The sequence below is a fragment of the Triticum aestivum genome, chromosome 7A (genome assembly GCF_018294505.1).
Source record: "Triticum aestivum cultivar Chinese Spring chromosome 7A, IWGSC CS RefSeq v2.1, whole genome shotgun sequence".
Lineage (NCBI taxonomy): Eukaryota > Viridiplantae > Streptophyta > Magnoliopsida > Poales > Poaceae > Triticum > Triticum aestivum.
The window spans coordinates 236,153,694-236,170,280 of record NC_057812.1 but is presented as its reverse complement, the minus strand read 5'-3'; the positions used below and the strand labels follow the sequence as shown (position 1 = coordinate 236,170,280).

Below are 16,587 nucleotides of genomic sequence, written 5' to 3'. Positions count from 1 at the left end.
ACCATCGTCACCGGCATGACACCATGATCTCCATCATCGTGTCTTCATGAAGTGATCTCGCCAACTATTACTTCTACTACTATGGCTAACGGTTAGCAATAAAGTAAAGTAATTACATGGCATTTTCATTGACACGTAGGTCATAAATAAATTAAGACAACTCCTATGGCTCCTGCCGGTTGTCATACTCATCGACATGCAAGTCGTGATTCCTATTACAAGAACATGATCAATCTCATACATCACATATACCATTCATCACATCCTTTTAGCCATATCACATCACATAGCAAACCCTGCAAAAACAAGTTAGACGTTATCTAATTGTTGTTGCAGGTTTTACGTGGCTGCTATGGGTTTCTAGCAAGAACGTTTCTTACCTACGCAAAACCACAATGGTGATATGCCAATTGCTATTTACCCTTCATAAGGACCCTTTTCATCGAATCCGATCCGACTAAAGTAGGAGAGACACACGCCCGCCAGCCACCTTATGCATCAAGTGCATGTCAGTCGGTGGAACTAGTCTCGCGTAAGCGTACGTGTAAGGTCGGTCCGGGCCGCTTCATCCCACAATGTCGTCGAATCAAGATAAGACTAGTAACGGCAAGAAAATTGAACAAATCATCGTCCACAACTACTTTGTGTTCTACTCGTGCATAGAAACTACGCATAGACCTAGCTCATGATGCCACTGTTGGGGATCATAGCAGAAATTTAAAATTTTCTATGCATCACCAAGATCAATCTATGGAGTCATCTAGCAACGAGAGAGAGGGAGTGCATCTTCATACCCTTGAAGATCGCTAAGCGGAAGCGTTCAAGAGAACGGGGTTGATGGAGTCATACTCGTCGTGATCCAAATCACCGATGATCCTAGCGCCGAATGGACGGCACCTCCGCGTTGAACACACGTACGGAGCGGAGACGTCTCCTCCTTCTTGATCCAGCAAGGGGAGAGGAGAGGTTGATGGAGATCCAGCAGCACGACGGCGTGGTGGTGGAAGCAGCGGGATCTCGGCAGGGCTTCACCAAGCACCAACAATAGGGAGAGGTGTCACGGAGGGAGAGGGAGGCGCCAGGGACTCAGGTGCAGCTACCCTCCCTCCCCCCACTATATATAGGACCCCTAGGGGGCGCCGGCCCTAGGAGATCCAATCTCCAAGGGGGGGCGGCGGCCAAGGGGGGGACTTGCCCCCCAAGTCAGGTGGGGCGCCCCCCACCCCTAGGGTTTACAACCCTAGGCGCAGGGGGAGGCCCATGGGGAGCGCACCAGCCCACCAGGGGCTGGTTCCCCTCCCACTTAAACCCATGGGTCCATCCGGGATAGGTGGCCCCACCCGGTGGACCCCTGGGACCCTTCCGGTGGTCCCGGTACAATACCGATTACTCCCGAAACTTTCTCGATGGCATAAACTGGACTTCCTATATATAAATCTTCACCTCCGGACCATTCCGGAACTCCTCGTGACGTCCGGGATCTCATCCGGGACTCCGAAAAACTTTCGGGTTACCGCATACTAATATCTCTACAACCCTAGCGTCACCGAACCTTAAGTGTGTAGACCCTACGGGTTCGAGAGACATGTAGACATGACCGAGACAACTCTCCGGCCAATAACCAACAGCGGGATCTGGATACCCATGTTGGCTCCCACATGCTCCATGATGATCTCGTCGGATGAACCATGATGTCGAGGATTCAATCAATCACGTATTCAATTCCCTTTGTCCATCGGTACGATACTTGCCCGAGATTCGATCGTGGGTATCCCGATACCTCGTTCAATCTCGTTACCGGCAAGTCTCTTTACTTGTTCCATTAACACATCATCCCGTGATGAACTCCTTGGTCACATTTTGCACATTATGATGATGTCCTGCCGAATGGGCCCAGAGATACCTCTCCGTTACACGGAGTGACAAATCCCAGTCTCGATTCGTGCCAACCCAACAGACACTTTCGGAGATACCCGCAGTGCACCTTTATAGCCACCCAGTTACGTTGTGACGTTTGGTACACCCAAAGCATTCCTACGGTATCCGGGAGTTGCACAATCTCATGGTCTAAGGAAATGATACTTGACATTAGAAAAGCTTTAGCAAACGAACTACACGATCTTGTGCTAGGCTTTAGGATTGGGTCTTGTCCATCACATCATTCTCCTAATGATGTGATCCCGTTATCAACGGCATCCAATGTCCATGTTCAGGAAACCGTAACCATCTATTGATCAACGAGCTAGTCAAACAGAGGCTTACTAGGTACATGGTATTGTCTATGTATACACATATGTATCTGAGTTTCCTATCAATACAATTCTAGCATGGATAATAAACGATTATCATGAACAAGGAAATATAATAATAACTAATTTATTATTGTCTCTAGGGCATATTTCCAACACTAGTTGCAAATATCTCAACGCGAAAAATGCAACGGTGAAAATGTTCGTGATTTGGACGCATTGATGTGGCCACTAGTGCCATTGCTATGTTTCCGGCTCAACGGTGTACTGGTGCTGTCGTTACTATAAATCGCGAGCTTGATATGCAGCAGAACAATGGACCAAAAGATTGCAGGGCAGTCAAGCTAACGACGGAGCAAGCTTCAGGTAGCGCAGGGCATATGTTACGAATAGGGGACATGGTAATTAAAATACCAGTACAAGACAAGGTTGAGCCACGGTTTAGAACACCAAGCCAATACGTGATGGTAGGCACCATGAAAATCAAGATTTAGTTTATTTAAGGATATGTCACGTTGATTTCTTTTGGTCTAATAAAGAAGAGTCCTAGTTTTTCATAGGTTGCTATGTGATCAACGGTGCCGGATAATTAAGTTTGTTAATTTGTTAGTTGGGATAAGAGTAGGAGTCCAAGTCAGTTTAAGCTAGCTAGAGAGTCGGTTGTGTGCGCCTATATAAGGGGCCGGCTACGGCCGTGTACAGGGTGAGGGTTTTATTTGAGAAGTTTTGTTTAGATCATGAGTTGAATAAAAGTCAGAAAAGTCCCATGTCGGGGGACACCAAATATCGTGTTTGATTTTGCTGATCCGTGACGGATTTTTTCGCTGCTACGCGTGGAGTTGATTCATCTACTCGACGCCAGTTTTTGATATTACGGTCTTGTATCTTTGCTCGATCGGAATTTCTTGTTGCTGCTAGTACCGTGAAAGTTCGGGCCGACGAACGACTCGCCATCTAGTCGAGTCTACATCAAGTGGTATTCAGAGCTAAGGTTGTTCACGGTATTGTGTTGATCAAGATGTCGACCTCGGTCAACAAGGAAGACGAGGTTGCTGCTGATTCTCAGGAAATTGTACGTCCAGTGTACGCGGATGATATTCCTCAAAATATTCGGGATGGTTTTGACCACACATGCAACTACATCAAGCAATGTCATGATGCGCTCGGCAAAAGGATAGATGTCCTGATCACTCGGTTCGATGGTTTGGCAGACATCATCAATATGCCGGCAACGAATTCTGCACCACCACAGACTGCTCCGGCTGCTCCACTGCGTTATGCACCACCGGCTCACGACGGACATGCCGGCGTGCATGATCGCCGTTTGGCGGCACCTCATGTTGGAGATGATGGTCTTGATGACGGCGTTGACCAGGCAGTGGGGTACGCTCCACGACCACGACACTATGAGCCTCGTCCTGAAACTTCCGCTCGTGGTGGAGCGCATGACCGTGTTGGTCAAGCTGTGCGTGTTCCTTTGGACGATGGAATTGGGCGCATAAAAATTTCAATCCCTTCTTTCTCCGGCAAGTGCGAACCAGAAGGCTATTTGGAGTGGGAGATGCGTGTTGATCAAATTTTTGATGCCCATCATTATAGTGAGGAGAAGAAAGTTCAACTTGCTGGAATTGAGTTCACCGGTTACGCGCTAATTTGGTGGAATCAAATTTGTCGTTCAAGACATCGCCCGACGACTTGGCGAGGTATGAAAGAATTCATGAGGCGACGTTTTGTTCCTGAGCACTATAAAAGAGATATGTACAACAAGTTGCAGCGGCTCTCTCAAGGTAATATGAGTGTGGATGAATATTACAAGGAGATGGAATTGCTTATGATACGTACAGGGACAACGGAGGATCCAGAGGCGACCATGGCACGTTTCTTTAACGGGCTAAATATCGAGGTGCAGGATCGTGTTGAGATGGTGGTCTACTACAACATACAAGATCTTGTGCACCAAGCTGTGCGTGCGGAACAACAGATTAAGCGACGCCAAGTCAACACAGTTTCCTGTGCCACTTTGAACACATGGCGACGCTCGCAGCATAAGAATGAGGATGACGGACCTAGCTCCAGGGCGACATCATCAAATCGCTCTCATGGTTCCGTGCAAAAGGATGCTCCAAAATCAGGACTGTCGATGGTTGATTCTAGTGCACAATCGACCGGCCGCACTAGTGGCATAGAGTGTTTCAAGTGTGGAGGAAGGGGACATATGAAGCGTGAATGTCCTAATGAGAAAAGAGTGTTGCTCACGAGAGATGGCTATGCATCCGCTAGTGATGAAGAGGCAGTTTCTGACACTTCTAGTGAAAAGTCTAAGGATACTGAAAATGTCGTTGCGAGTTTTGAAGCTGCTGAGTCATATCCTTCACTAATGGTGCAGCGAGTGCAAGACGATCGTATTGAGGATAAAGGACAGCGTTGGAATATTTTTCAAACTCAGTGCATGATCAACAACACAAGTTGCAAGCTAATCATAGATGGTGGAAGCTACACCAATGCGGTCAGCAAGGCATTGGTGGACGCATTAGAATTGCGAGCGTGGAAACACCCGCAGCCGCACTGCATCGAGTGGTTATATCAGTCTGGCAAATTAAAAGTTACTCACAAGGTGCGTGTCAATTTTTCAGTCGGTGACTATACAGATACAGTGATTTGCGATGTATTGCCAATGGATGCGTGCCACTTATTGTTAGGTAGACCATGGCAATATGATCATCATGCTACACATGAAGGAAGATCCAATACTTATTCTTTCTGGGATGTTGGAAGACGGCGTGTGCTCCGACCGATGTTTTCTAGTGATATAAAGCAAGATGCTATTGATTCAGTCCCAAAATTTACCATGAAACCGAGGACGGCTTCATTCCAAGAGAGAGGGAATGATGTGGCCACTAGTGCCATTGCTATGTTTCCGGCTCAACGGTGTACTGGTGCTGTCGTTACTATAAATCGCGAGCTTGATATGCAGTAGAACAATGGACCAAAAGATTGCAGGGCAGTCAAGCTAACGACGGAGCAAGCTTCAGGTAGCGCAGGGCATATGTTACGAATAGGGGACATGGTAATTAAAATACCAGTACAAGACAAGGTTGAGCCACGGTTTAGAACACCAAGCCAATACGTGATGGTAGGCACCATGAAAATCAAGATTTAGTTTATTTAAGGATATGTCACGTTGATTTCTTTTGGTCTAATAAAGAAGAGTCCTAGTTTTTCATAGGTTGCTATGTGATCAACGGTGCCGGATAATTAAGTTTGTTAATTTGTTAGTTGGGATAAGAGTAGGAGTCCAAGTCAGTTTAAGCTAGCTAGAGAGTCGGTTGTGTGCGCCTATATAAGGGGCCGGCTACGGCCGTGTACAGGGTGAGGGTTTTATTTGAGAAGTTTTGTTTAGATCGTGAGTTGAATAAAAGTCAGAAAAGTCCCATGTCGGGGGACACCAAATATCGTGTTTGCTTTTGCTGATCCGTGACGGATTTTTTCGCTGCTACGCGTGGAGTTGATTCATCTACTCGACGCCAGTTTTTGATATTACGGTCTTGTATCTTTGCTCGATCGGAATTTCTTGTTGCTGCTAGTACCGTGAAAGTTCGGGCCGACGAACGACTCGCCATCTAGTCGAGTCTACATCACGCATGGTTCAGGAAATAGAACGTTTCGAAAAAATGAATGAACAGGAAAAACACAAAACCCACGGTTGCGAAAAGTATGACAAATGCAATGTGTCACTTGTCATCATGAGAGGAGGTGGGAGTGACATTAATCCTAACTCGTGATTTAGTCAATTTTAGGGATGACAATGGGTACCCAGTACCCACGTACCCTATGAGAAAAACCCTATTAGGATAAGGGTTACCCATGGGTATGTAAATAGGGAGATCTCAAACCCATCGGGTAGAGCGGGTAGAGCGGGTACGGGTATGAAATCATATAACCCATGCCCGCATACCCTTGTACCCTTAGTAAATCTAACAAGTATGAAAAATTACTTCTATCCTCTATCGTGAGTTTGGGACTTACTCCCTCTGTAAAGAAATATAAGAGCGTTTAGATCACTAAAGTAGTGATCTAAACGCTCTTATATTTCTTTGCGGATGGAGCAAAATGTATGACTATGTACTACTCCCTTCGTCCGAAAATACTTGTCATCAAAATGGATAAAAGGGGATGTATCTAGACGTATTTTAGTTCTAGATACATCTCTTTTTATCCATTTTAATGACAAGTATTTTCGGACGGAGGGAGTACTGTTTATGACTATGTGTCGATGTTTTGATGTGTTATTGTTTTAAAAAAATTGATGTTTATAAAATGTGTTGTGTTTATCATGTGTTGTTATTTATAAGTATGTATTTATGTTATTATGTATTGTTGTTTATAAATTATGATTGTATGTTGTTCATTATGATTATGTGTCGGTCAAATTGATGTTATGCAAACATGGGTATTTTTACCCGCGGGTAACCATTTACCCTGTCGGATGACGGGTATGGGAAAAATGTGTGCCCACTAGTAGGTATGTGTATGGGTGGTGGGTAAGTTTTAATTTGGCCCTTCTCGCAAAGCAGTGTTGGAGGCTCTTGAGTGAGCCAGATTCGTTATGTGCCAGAATATTAAGAGCAAAATATTTTTCAGAGAGCAACCTCCTTACGTGCAGCTTAAAGAAGGGCAGCTCTTACACCTGGCAGAGCATTTGGAGTGGTATTCAGACCCTTCAAGAGAGGTCATATATGAAGAGTAGGAGATGGGTCTCAAATAAATATATGGGAGGACTCTTGGGTACCAAGCAGCCCCACTCGGAAATTCATGATGTGGATAATAGAGCTTGGAATGAACGGTTAATTAATGATCTGTTTTGGCCAATTGATGCACAACGTATCCTCAACATCCCTTTGGCTCTAGGGATGATGGGTGATTTTGTTTCTTGGCATTTTAAGATGAGCGGAAATTTTACAGTGAGGTCGGCCTATCATGAAGAATGGGAACAACAACACGGACGAAAGTTGAGGATGACAAATTCGATATGAGCCTCAAGTACTATTCTAATTTGGAGGACCATTTGGAAACTACGTGTGCCTTCAAAAGTGAAAATTCATGTGTGGAAAACTTTGCTTGGAGCTCTTCCATGTCAAGGAGTCTTAGCGAACAGACATATAATTCCGAGTTCTCAATGCCCCTTATGCAGTTCAGATTTGAGAGCATCCGGCATGCTTTATTCTTTTGTCCTCGAGTACAGGAGGTGTGGCGTTTATTAGGTATGGCAGCAGTGGTGAATGAGGTATGCATGATGGAAAGAGAGGGTGGCTCGGTGATGGCTGACCTCCTCTTGTCCAAGAATCCAACTAAGGCGTTGGTTAATGATGTTCAGTGCAATGACCTTATTGCCATGCTTGTGTGGTACTTGTGGTGGGAATGACGCAGGTATACACAAGACGAGCAACTGTACGAGCCTACCATATCGGCGCAAGCAATATCTGCACTCGCAAAAAATTACTCAAGAGCAAAGTTCAAGCACAACAGAATTAGGAGACATGGTTGGGAGAAACCACCAGAGGGCACAATCAAGCTGAATGTGGACGCCGGACAGTGATGCTGGCACTACAGGTGCTATACTTCGAGACCACTCCGGTTTTTTTATGGCGGCATCTTGCGGCAACATCTCTTTTGTTGAAGAAGCGGCTACGGCGGAAGCACGAGGCTTGAGAGATGGACTTCTCCTCGCAAGTGAAATTGAATGCACCAAGATATGCATAGAAGGCGATTGCATGGAAGTCATTGAAATCATGCAAAACGGAGGAAATTCGTTTGGACCGGCAGCAGCAATCTATGAAGGATGCTCTTTCTTAGCTCGTAATTTTATTTTTATAATTTTTTCTCGTTGTCCTAGGAAAGCTAATATGGCGGCAGATTTGTTGGCTAGGAATTCGGAGGTCTCTTAAACTATTGTGTGCAAATCAGAGCCTTCAGATTTTTACTTGAAATATAAAATCGCCATGATGGCATTTCCCTTAAAAAATCTTACCAGAAGAACTGTAAGTGTGCGCCTATGATTTCATTTTTTTTTCTTTCAGAACTTTAAAGAGAATGTCAGAATTGTTTAGTCTTCTGATGTGGTTCAGTTGGTTGTGTTTCCAGTCAATCGGCGCGCACTGTTGATGCCAGCCGCCCAGCCATCCATCCTACGAAACGTGTGCGAAGATGTAAGATGGATTGGTCTGTTGGCGCCCACGGCCGCGGACACCAAGCGAAACGCGCACTCAACACCACGCTCACGGTCTCGTCCATCAAGCAGAGCAGGTCACGTCCCCGCTCGCGATCAGCCGGCCGGCAGCTGTGGCGCAACGTTTCCCTCGAGGCTTTCCGGCTCTCCCGGATGATGTACGTACACGTCTTCATCAATCGTCCGTCCGCCCTGCCGCTGCGGGCGAGGGCCGGTCACCCGTGCCCCTGATCGCCACGCCCAGTGACCCACCCAGGCTATCTTATCGTGTCCGGAGGCGGAGAGGGGTCGATCGGCTACGTCCGTCTGCCCTGTAGCTAGCAGCGGCGAGGACCGTACGTGTCTTCCTTCTCCCTGGGCCACCTGATCGATCGTGCAATCATTCAGGCCCACATGCAGTCATCCGAAGAATCGATCACATGTAACTGAGCTGGAGCATCTCTACGCACTGCCGACGTCAAGGGGGGTCATGGTGGTGGTAGGGGTCATGTCATGGCGTAGAAAAGGCTCTAACGGGTGGAGTGGCTGACGCTACAGTTGACGTGCGAGCAGCCTAGGGCGAGCCACTAAGATTTGCGCTTTCACGCTACACCATAGAAAATAGTAGTTGACCATGCAAATTGGAGTGTATTTTTTAGGATTACATATTTATTGAGTGATAATCCAGGTAAAACATTGTATAGAACCAGCTGCAGGAGACTCCGTTTCAAATTGCAGATATTTTCTATTCGATCGTTTTACTCCCTTCGTTTTTATTTACTTCGCATATTAGAGTTGACTGGAGTCAAACTTCCTAAAGTTTAACCAAGTTTATAGAAAAAAATATAAATATTTACCATAACAAATTTATACTATGCGGAAGTACATTTGATAATGAATCTAATGGTGTTGATTTCTTATTGTATATGTTAATATTTTTGTCTACAAACTTTGTTAAAATTTATAAAGTTTGACTTTGACCAAAACTAATATGAGGAGTAAATAAAAACGGAGGGAGTATTATGTAGTAAACTGTCCATCGAGCGGAACTTATATCTAGTGCTCATCCTCTCAGTCGGCGGGCCGCGGACGTGAACGTGTGCTCCACCCGCCGTGACGGGGTGCTTCCGTCGCGTGTGGCCGAACGTTGGCTTCCTTCCGTTGCACATTACCGGCTCCCCGAACGGAACAGAGAAGCTGGCCACTTTTGCTCCGAAAAGCAACACGCCACAAGCCCCTAACCCCTACCCGTGACGCGCTGCTCGCGATCGATCGACCGCCAGTGTGCGGCTCATGGACACACGCAACAGCGTGGTCCATCCTGTTAGGCGCGCGCGATCGGGCACCGTCCGCCGCCGCCTGCCGATCGACACGGGCACAGCGAACGGTGAGCGTGGGCGAGAGAGGCAAGCAACTGGCTGGAAAGAGGGGCGCTCACATGCTCCTGCTGTGCCAGTAGCAGGCTAGCAGCCAGGTCGCCACTAGATGCCGTACGTAAGTAAAGCGGCCGATCAAGGCTGGCGGAGCGAATCCATGAGGACGCGGGAGGGCGCGTACGGCGCCCCTGCGTGCCGTCGCTGTAGGCGAGGGATGGGTTGGCACCGATCGATCGTGGCTGCATGTGTGTGTGGCTGGGAAGCAAGCGTCCAATCCGACAGCCATGTGGGATGGGCAAAGGGGGAGGGACGGGACGAAAGCCATCGGCCGCGCGAAGGGCCGTGGAGCGCACACATGCGCCCCCGGGCAGGAAAGGCGTCGTTTCCTACCGCGCGAGCTGTGCAGATCACGCGTGTTTCTGGCCTTCTGGTTCCGGCTTCTGCCCGGGGCGTGCCAACTTCGGCAGAATCTGGCCGGCGTGTCCGCCCGGCGATCCACACACGGCGCGATCCGGAAAAGCTCCGGCATCTCATTCGCATCACGAGCCCCCCGCGCCCGCAAGGATAACACAGCACAACTAGACTTTTTACACCAAACACGGAAGCGAATCAGCATAACGGGCATTGCATACTGTATTTAAAAGGACAAGGAAATGCATGCACAGAAAAAAAAAAGATACCCAGGCTTTCTATCAAAACAGTACGGGAACTCCACTCCAAAGTTGTGATGGTAATCGAATAAACCAATAGATCCGGATACACATGTAAATCTGCCTCATTCCTATTTAGCTACTGACACTATCGACCATTTATACCCCTGCTACCGTCTAAACACAGGACAAAACAGTAAGCACTGTATTTGATACACAAAAAAGATTTAGTAAGAACAAAGACCAAGATAAATAAATACCATCTTATGATACATGAAACAGCAGATTCACACTTACACCAGCAAAAAGAAATCAAGGTTACTTACTGATTAAGCACAGAACTATTGTTGCCTCTGTCTTATTGCTCTTGACATTGACAAGCTCTGGTACCTTCCTCCCTCGTCACAAAACTACTATGTGCCAACCCTGCCCAAGTTTTATCTTTTGGCAGGGTTCTCCAATCCCCCTTTTCTTGACTCTCTGCCCTTAGAAGCTGGCTGCTGATTATCCCCACATATCAACACTTACTTCCGGCAAGGTTTTATCCATGCAAATATTACATTTCATCATCCATGTCCATGGGCAGAGCTCCATGGAAACTGGAAAGGTTAAAAGCAATCTGGTTCCACACCCTCTGGTTCCTGTAAGGTATTTCCTTAATAACATCACGCGGCTAAGTAATAAGGCATCCTCCAATGTCTATGTGGGACCGAAATCCAACCTCTCCCACTTGAAGGACCTACCAGAATTAAACCGCAGCAAAGCTCGCATGAATACACAGACACAGACACACACTGCTGCTATGGCAAGCATTGAATGGATGTAGGGGCGAGCAAGCAATCCTCGAGAACGCATAGGGCGTCTTAGCAAGCCAGACTCCAAAATGGCGCACTGGTTGCAGGATCTTATTTCCAATGCTTGGATCCCAGATGCATTATTCGCACCAACATTCCCTGGTTGATCGATATGAATTTCACCTTTGTTGAGCACAATGGTAACCTGGCTATTCTTCCTGTCCATAAGCTTTCGCGTGACAAGTTCATTGTATGAGCCGTTGTTCCTGAAAGTCGCATACACTTCAGGAGATAGCCCTTCATCGTCTAGCACGGAGTGCCAGCAGCTCAAACCAATCTGCAGTAATAACAAAAAACAGAAGAGTTGTCAATGTGAAATACTAAGAAATGACTATGATAAAGAGAGGTTAAATTATACAGGGCTTACCTGTTGAGGATCATCTGTCAACGCATCAACTATATCCTCTGCATCATCAATGGATGCAGCTAGATGTAATGGAGTCAAACCACCAGGGCCGGGATAATTTGGAAGGAAAGGGTACAGTTTGGAATTGTCAGGGCAAATTACAACAAACTGCACAAGCAAATGCACCATGTGGCTACTCTTCCTTTTCACTGCCCTGTTCAGAAGATGAATCTCGGAGAGCATCTCCAGAGTCTCATGTGATAACTCGTCACTAACCATACTTCTCTTGGTAAGAATTTCGAGTAGTGTTTTAGTGAGGGAGCACCAGTCCCGCTCATTAGAAAACAACAGAAGGTGTCTGAACCGTGCAGTAGAGAACTGAATCAACTCTGAATGAGAAACATCTGATTTGGTGGAAGGTGTGCATGCAGCGGCCTTCTGAAAGAGCCAGCCAAGTTCATTAAGAAAATGCAGAACTTGATCCCTTGGCTTTAGCCGCCTAGCATCATGGACCTGATCATCTGGAGAGACATCAGGAAACCGCGAATCTTCAAGTTCATCTTCAAGGTTTCTTAACTCCTGACAGATGCTTTTATTCGCAAAAATAACAGGGAAGCTGTTTCCTCTGAACCTGTTCTCAACCTGCACGTACGAACATTCAAAGTTGTAATCACCTTCCTAGTGCTAACTAGAGTAAATCTTTACATATCTAGAGCAACCGAGGTACAAAGTACAAACCTCAATAAAGCAACGCCCAAGAGTAAGACTTGGTTCTCCCGGTAAGTCAAAGGTCTCAACTCCTGAATCATCATATATAGTACCCGGATACGCTGAACACAGTACCTCTTTCGATATATACTTCCCCGCGCTGGTGCAGTGGATCCTGCATAGATTCGGAGTCAATGGTCAAGCAGGAAACAATTACAATACCCGCAAAAAAAAACTATTTTACAACAGGGAACTTACTGGGTGCCCGGGATCGTTAGATTACGGCCCTTAAGAACGAGGGAGGTCTTTCTCCCACCAACAACAGCAATTGGTGTCACAAGGGTCAACTCAGGGGTATTCCATGTTCTCCATGATTTTGAGAGGCGGGTCATTCCTGGAATACAAATTTGATATCAACCAAAACAAATTCATAGTCAAAACCCATTGAAGAGTGAGCAGGAATAGAGAAGAAAATTAACACACAAATAGTAGTTATGTATACCATCTTTGTACGACACCAACTGGTTGTCGCTTCGAACTAAAAACCTCCCTTTTCTCCAGAAATCCAAATCAGAAGCCTGAACTAACGAGTTTACTCGCTGGAGGAAATTTTCTTGGAGCTGCATTAAAAATCATACGATGTGAGATAAATGTGCAACAATTCTATTGCATGCATTCATTTTTGCTAGTGTAGCAGCAGACTTACTTCATCCCATGCAATAGTTGGCATTGACAGATACATGGATAGTACAAGGCAACCAGGGCGAATGTAACCCTCCATTTCAGTGGGGCTGTGTTTCAGCCAATTTACAACCTAAGCAAGGAAGGAGAAACATTTCAATTATATGGTGAGTGAAATGCACTGGAAGAGTGCCTTCCAGTTACCATGTTGGCACAGTTTCGTGGTCATACCTCGTCACGAAGGTTCCCAGGGATTGAGCCAGGTTCCTTGCCAAAGAGCTTGAATATAATCTTTCCAGTACGATCCTACAAAATGGAAAATTTTGCGCAAATTAGGTTGAAAGCGCATCTAAAATAATAAACGGCACCTTGGCTTGTGACATAATCAACTGAAAGGGCAAGCTTCGATATAAATTACCTGTCCATCTGAATTTGATGTTGATGGAGAATGGTCGGAACCAGATGTTGAAGCATAACATGACTGATATGTGGGGTTTGGTGGTGAACCATTTTCCGTTGGCCGTTCTGAATCCTTAAAAAGCTCAAGCGGTGGCGCGCACCATGCCCGAGTGGTACTGTTCTCAACTGTTGCACCATCTTCTCCATAGTCAGCAATACGAGGATGCCTGATGCCTTCATTTACTGAACGAGTGGGGAAAAATGTGTGTGTTACAGGTGGAGAGGATGAAGGAGACCTCTCGTCCATAGGATTACTGCTCTCGGAAGACAAGTACTTATTTGCAGTGTCCATTTTCACAGGAATGTCCTCATTGTTACCAAACAATTGCAGCGACAAGTACGGATGGGTATCTCGGTCTGGCTGCTTATATACTTCAGGTGGGCTTCCATGGGTGCTGCTACTCCTTAACATACCAGCTGCGGGAAAAGGTCGAATGGATTTCTCATGGGAATTTACAACACATGCTGGCTCTGTTGAATGACTCTTGCTCTTGTTATTACCACTGCTATCACTGCTCCCCTGGGACTGAGATGTATTGGTCTCGGGGGTTGATGTCCCAAGAGCACCAGATAGAACTGTTAGCAAATCCATGGTTGATGGCACAGTCTGCTTGTCGACCACCTTTGTTGCATTTTGGACAGAAGAATCTTGTTGTTGCCCCTGCGAGGCATTCAAATCAATGGCTTCTGATGGAGGAGACTTTGCCAGGGAGTTTGCATTATTGATTGAGTTTATTTTGCTTATGATTTGGACCAGATTATCTTTATCCGGTATCGGAGGGATGCTGGGTAGTTTACCAACATTACCACCTGTCAATGCAGAGACGGGAAAAATAGTAATCAGGTTTAAATCAACAAGTGAAAGAGCGCATCAAGTTCAGTAGGGGATCAAGTACCTTGCAAGCGTGCAATAACAGTGATCAGATTGACAATATCTTGTGTCCTATTTGCTGCATTTTCTTGGTTTTCAGGAAGCAACAATTGTGAAGCAACATCTGTTGGCTGGGTTTTCCTCCGCCGTCGGTTGTGTCCGGCAAGCCTTCGCCTGCAACTCCTCTTACCCTCATCGAACTCCGAGAGCGGATGAAATCTAAATGATTGACCAGAAGAACCAACTTTTAGTAACTAAAATGCTCTCGGCCTACATAGAGACCAGAAACATTGGATAGAGAAACCATTTCTCTGGCCCAATACACACACCATAGCAACCGTGTGGCATCATAGACATAAATCCCTAAAAGTGGCATCATAGCAAAGAATCATGCCACAAAAATTTTAGGGGGGAGTTTGCAGGCACGATCATTACCTACTACACTGCTGGCAGAAGCGCTGCATCTGGTTGCCAACTACCGCCTTGGTTGTCTTGCTGTGGATCTCACACACCTTGTGCCTCCTGTGGTAATCCTTGGCGCTGGTCAGATCCGCGCGGCAATCATCCACCTGGCACATGGGATAGCTGCCGCCTCCGCTAGCGCTCCCTCCGCCACCGCCGCCGCCGCCTCCTCCAGAAGCAGTTCCGGGCGATCCAGACCGAACCCTCTTGCTAGGCCTAGCAGCCTGCTCCTGTGACGCCCGTGCAGGCGGAGAAGGCGAAGAAGACAAGGTAGTCGTCGGGCTCACATCCATCGCCATCGATGCCTCCTCCCGCAGGGTCAGCTGAAGGCTCAGGTCACCGGCACCTCCGCCCCCCTGCCGCCGCACCTCGGCAGCCGTCGCCGGCGGCGGCGGCGCCTGCTGCTGCTGCTGGTGATGGTGGTGGTTCAGCCCGCCGCCGAGGCGGAGCGCGTCGGAGGACGGCCTGGCGGTGAAGGCGCGGCTGTCCCAGTCCCACATGCTGGGGTTCCAGTTCCCTCCGGCCGCGGCGGCGGCCCCCATGGCGGCGTTCTCCGGCGGCTCCACGGCGGGCCACGGGCTCCCGCGCTTCCTGGCCGCCGCCGCCGCATGGGGAGGCAGCGGCTGGATCTGGTGCAGGTAGAGCGGGGAGGCCACCTGCGGCCCCACCTCCCTCTGCATCACCCGCGGTCCTCCGCTTCCCGCACCCGGTTGGTTCTCCTTCGGATCTGCGCAAGCCCGGCGACACAGCACGGATCAAAACCGACGATCGCCGACGAGCGGGGCGGGAGATTCGATTGGAGCAGTCGGCTAGTCAGTTACCTTTGCGCGCACGGAAGCTGGGCGAAGTCCCGGAAGAAAACCCGCCTCACCTCATCTCGCCCCCGCGGAGAAAACAGGGGCGGGGCGAGGCAAGCGGCACGGAGAAATGGTGGAAACGGCGGCCGGAACGCGAGAGCGCGGCGCTGGCGAGAGGCGTGAGGGAGGGGGGAAGGGAGACGAAGACCGAGTGGGGGGAACGAATCGAGCCGAGACGAAGAGCGGGTGGGAGGGAAGGGGAGGGCGAGCGCAGCAGCGCACGGGGTTCGGGCTGGGATTAGCTGCTCAACTCAACTAGCGTGTAGCGTCATGCCGCGGCAAGGCAGGGGAGGGGGTTCGCGTGGCGTGGCACGGGGCGCGTAATTGGGGAGGCGGGGCAGGGGCGAGAGGGAAGGAACGCGCGCGGGGGTGGGTGGTGGCGCCCCGCCGTCCCATGCCACGCCGCGGGCCGTACGGGCGGGCAGGTGGGCCTGGCTGGCTGGCTGGGGGCATCGCGCGAGTTGGCGATAGGCACGGGTGCAGTAGCGGTACTGGTACTGGCGCTGGTGCGGGTACGACTGATGCTGCCGGCCCTGGCTCTCCCCCTCTCCCCTCTCGGGCCTGTCAACCGCACCACCACTCGTACTCGTACCGCGGCGTCTCTGCCAGTGCAAGCTCGCGCAGGCCAACTCCACCACGCGACTCTATTCTGTCCGACCCCGTCTGTTTAAGATAAAAGGGACAAAAAAAACAGCCCAGCGAGCGAGAGCAAACGGACTTTTGTCCGTTTTGTGTCCGCTTTCGACCCATCCGCAGCCCAAGTTTACGCCGCTTTTGGGGTGAAACGGACACCACGCGGACGCGCGGGTTGTCTTTGCGTGTCCTCCCCTTGCCCGCCCGTCGGGGTACAAGACGGGCCTTTTTCTATC

The 16,587-nt window shown here is 48.4% G+C and overlaps 1 protein-coding gene across 1 annotated transcript; it reads right to left on the bottom strand.

Annotated features, from left to right (window-relative positions):
* Positions 1-10,540: 10,540 nt before the first annotated feature.
* On the bottom strand, positions 10,541-15,966 carry LOC123151315 (squamosa promoter-binding-like protein 15). Its single transcript, XM_044571042.1, has 11 exons — positions 15,683-15,966; positions 14,835-15,588; positions 14,425-14,618; positions 13,488-14,338; positions 13,301-13,375; positions 13,095-13,202; positions 12,891-13,008; positions 12,647-12,782; positions 12,419-12,563; positions 11,702-12,322; positions 10,541-11,611 (listed from the first exon to the last, which is right to left on the bottom strand). Exons 2-11 carry the CDS (start codon positions 15,539-15,541, stop codon positions 11,180-11,182), a joined length of 3,387 nt encoding a protein of 1,128 aa, XP_044426977.1. The 5' UTR covers positions 15,542-15,588; positions 15,683-15,966; the 3' UTR covers positions 10,541-11,179.
* Positions 15,967-16,587: the final 621 nt, after the last annotated feature.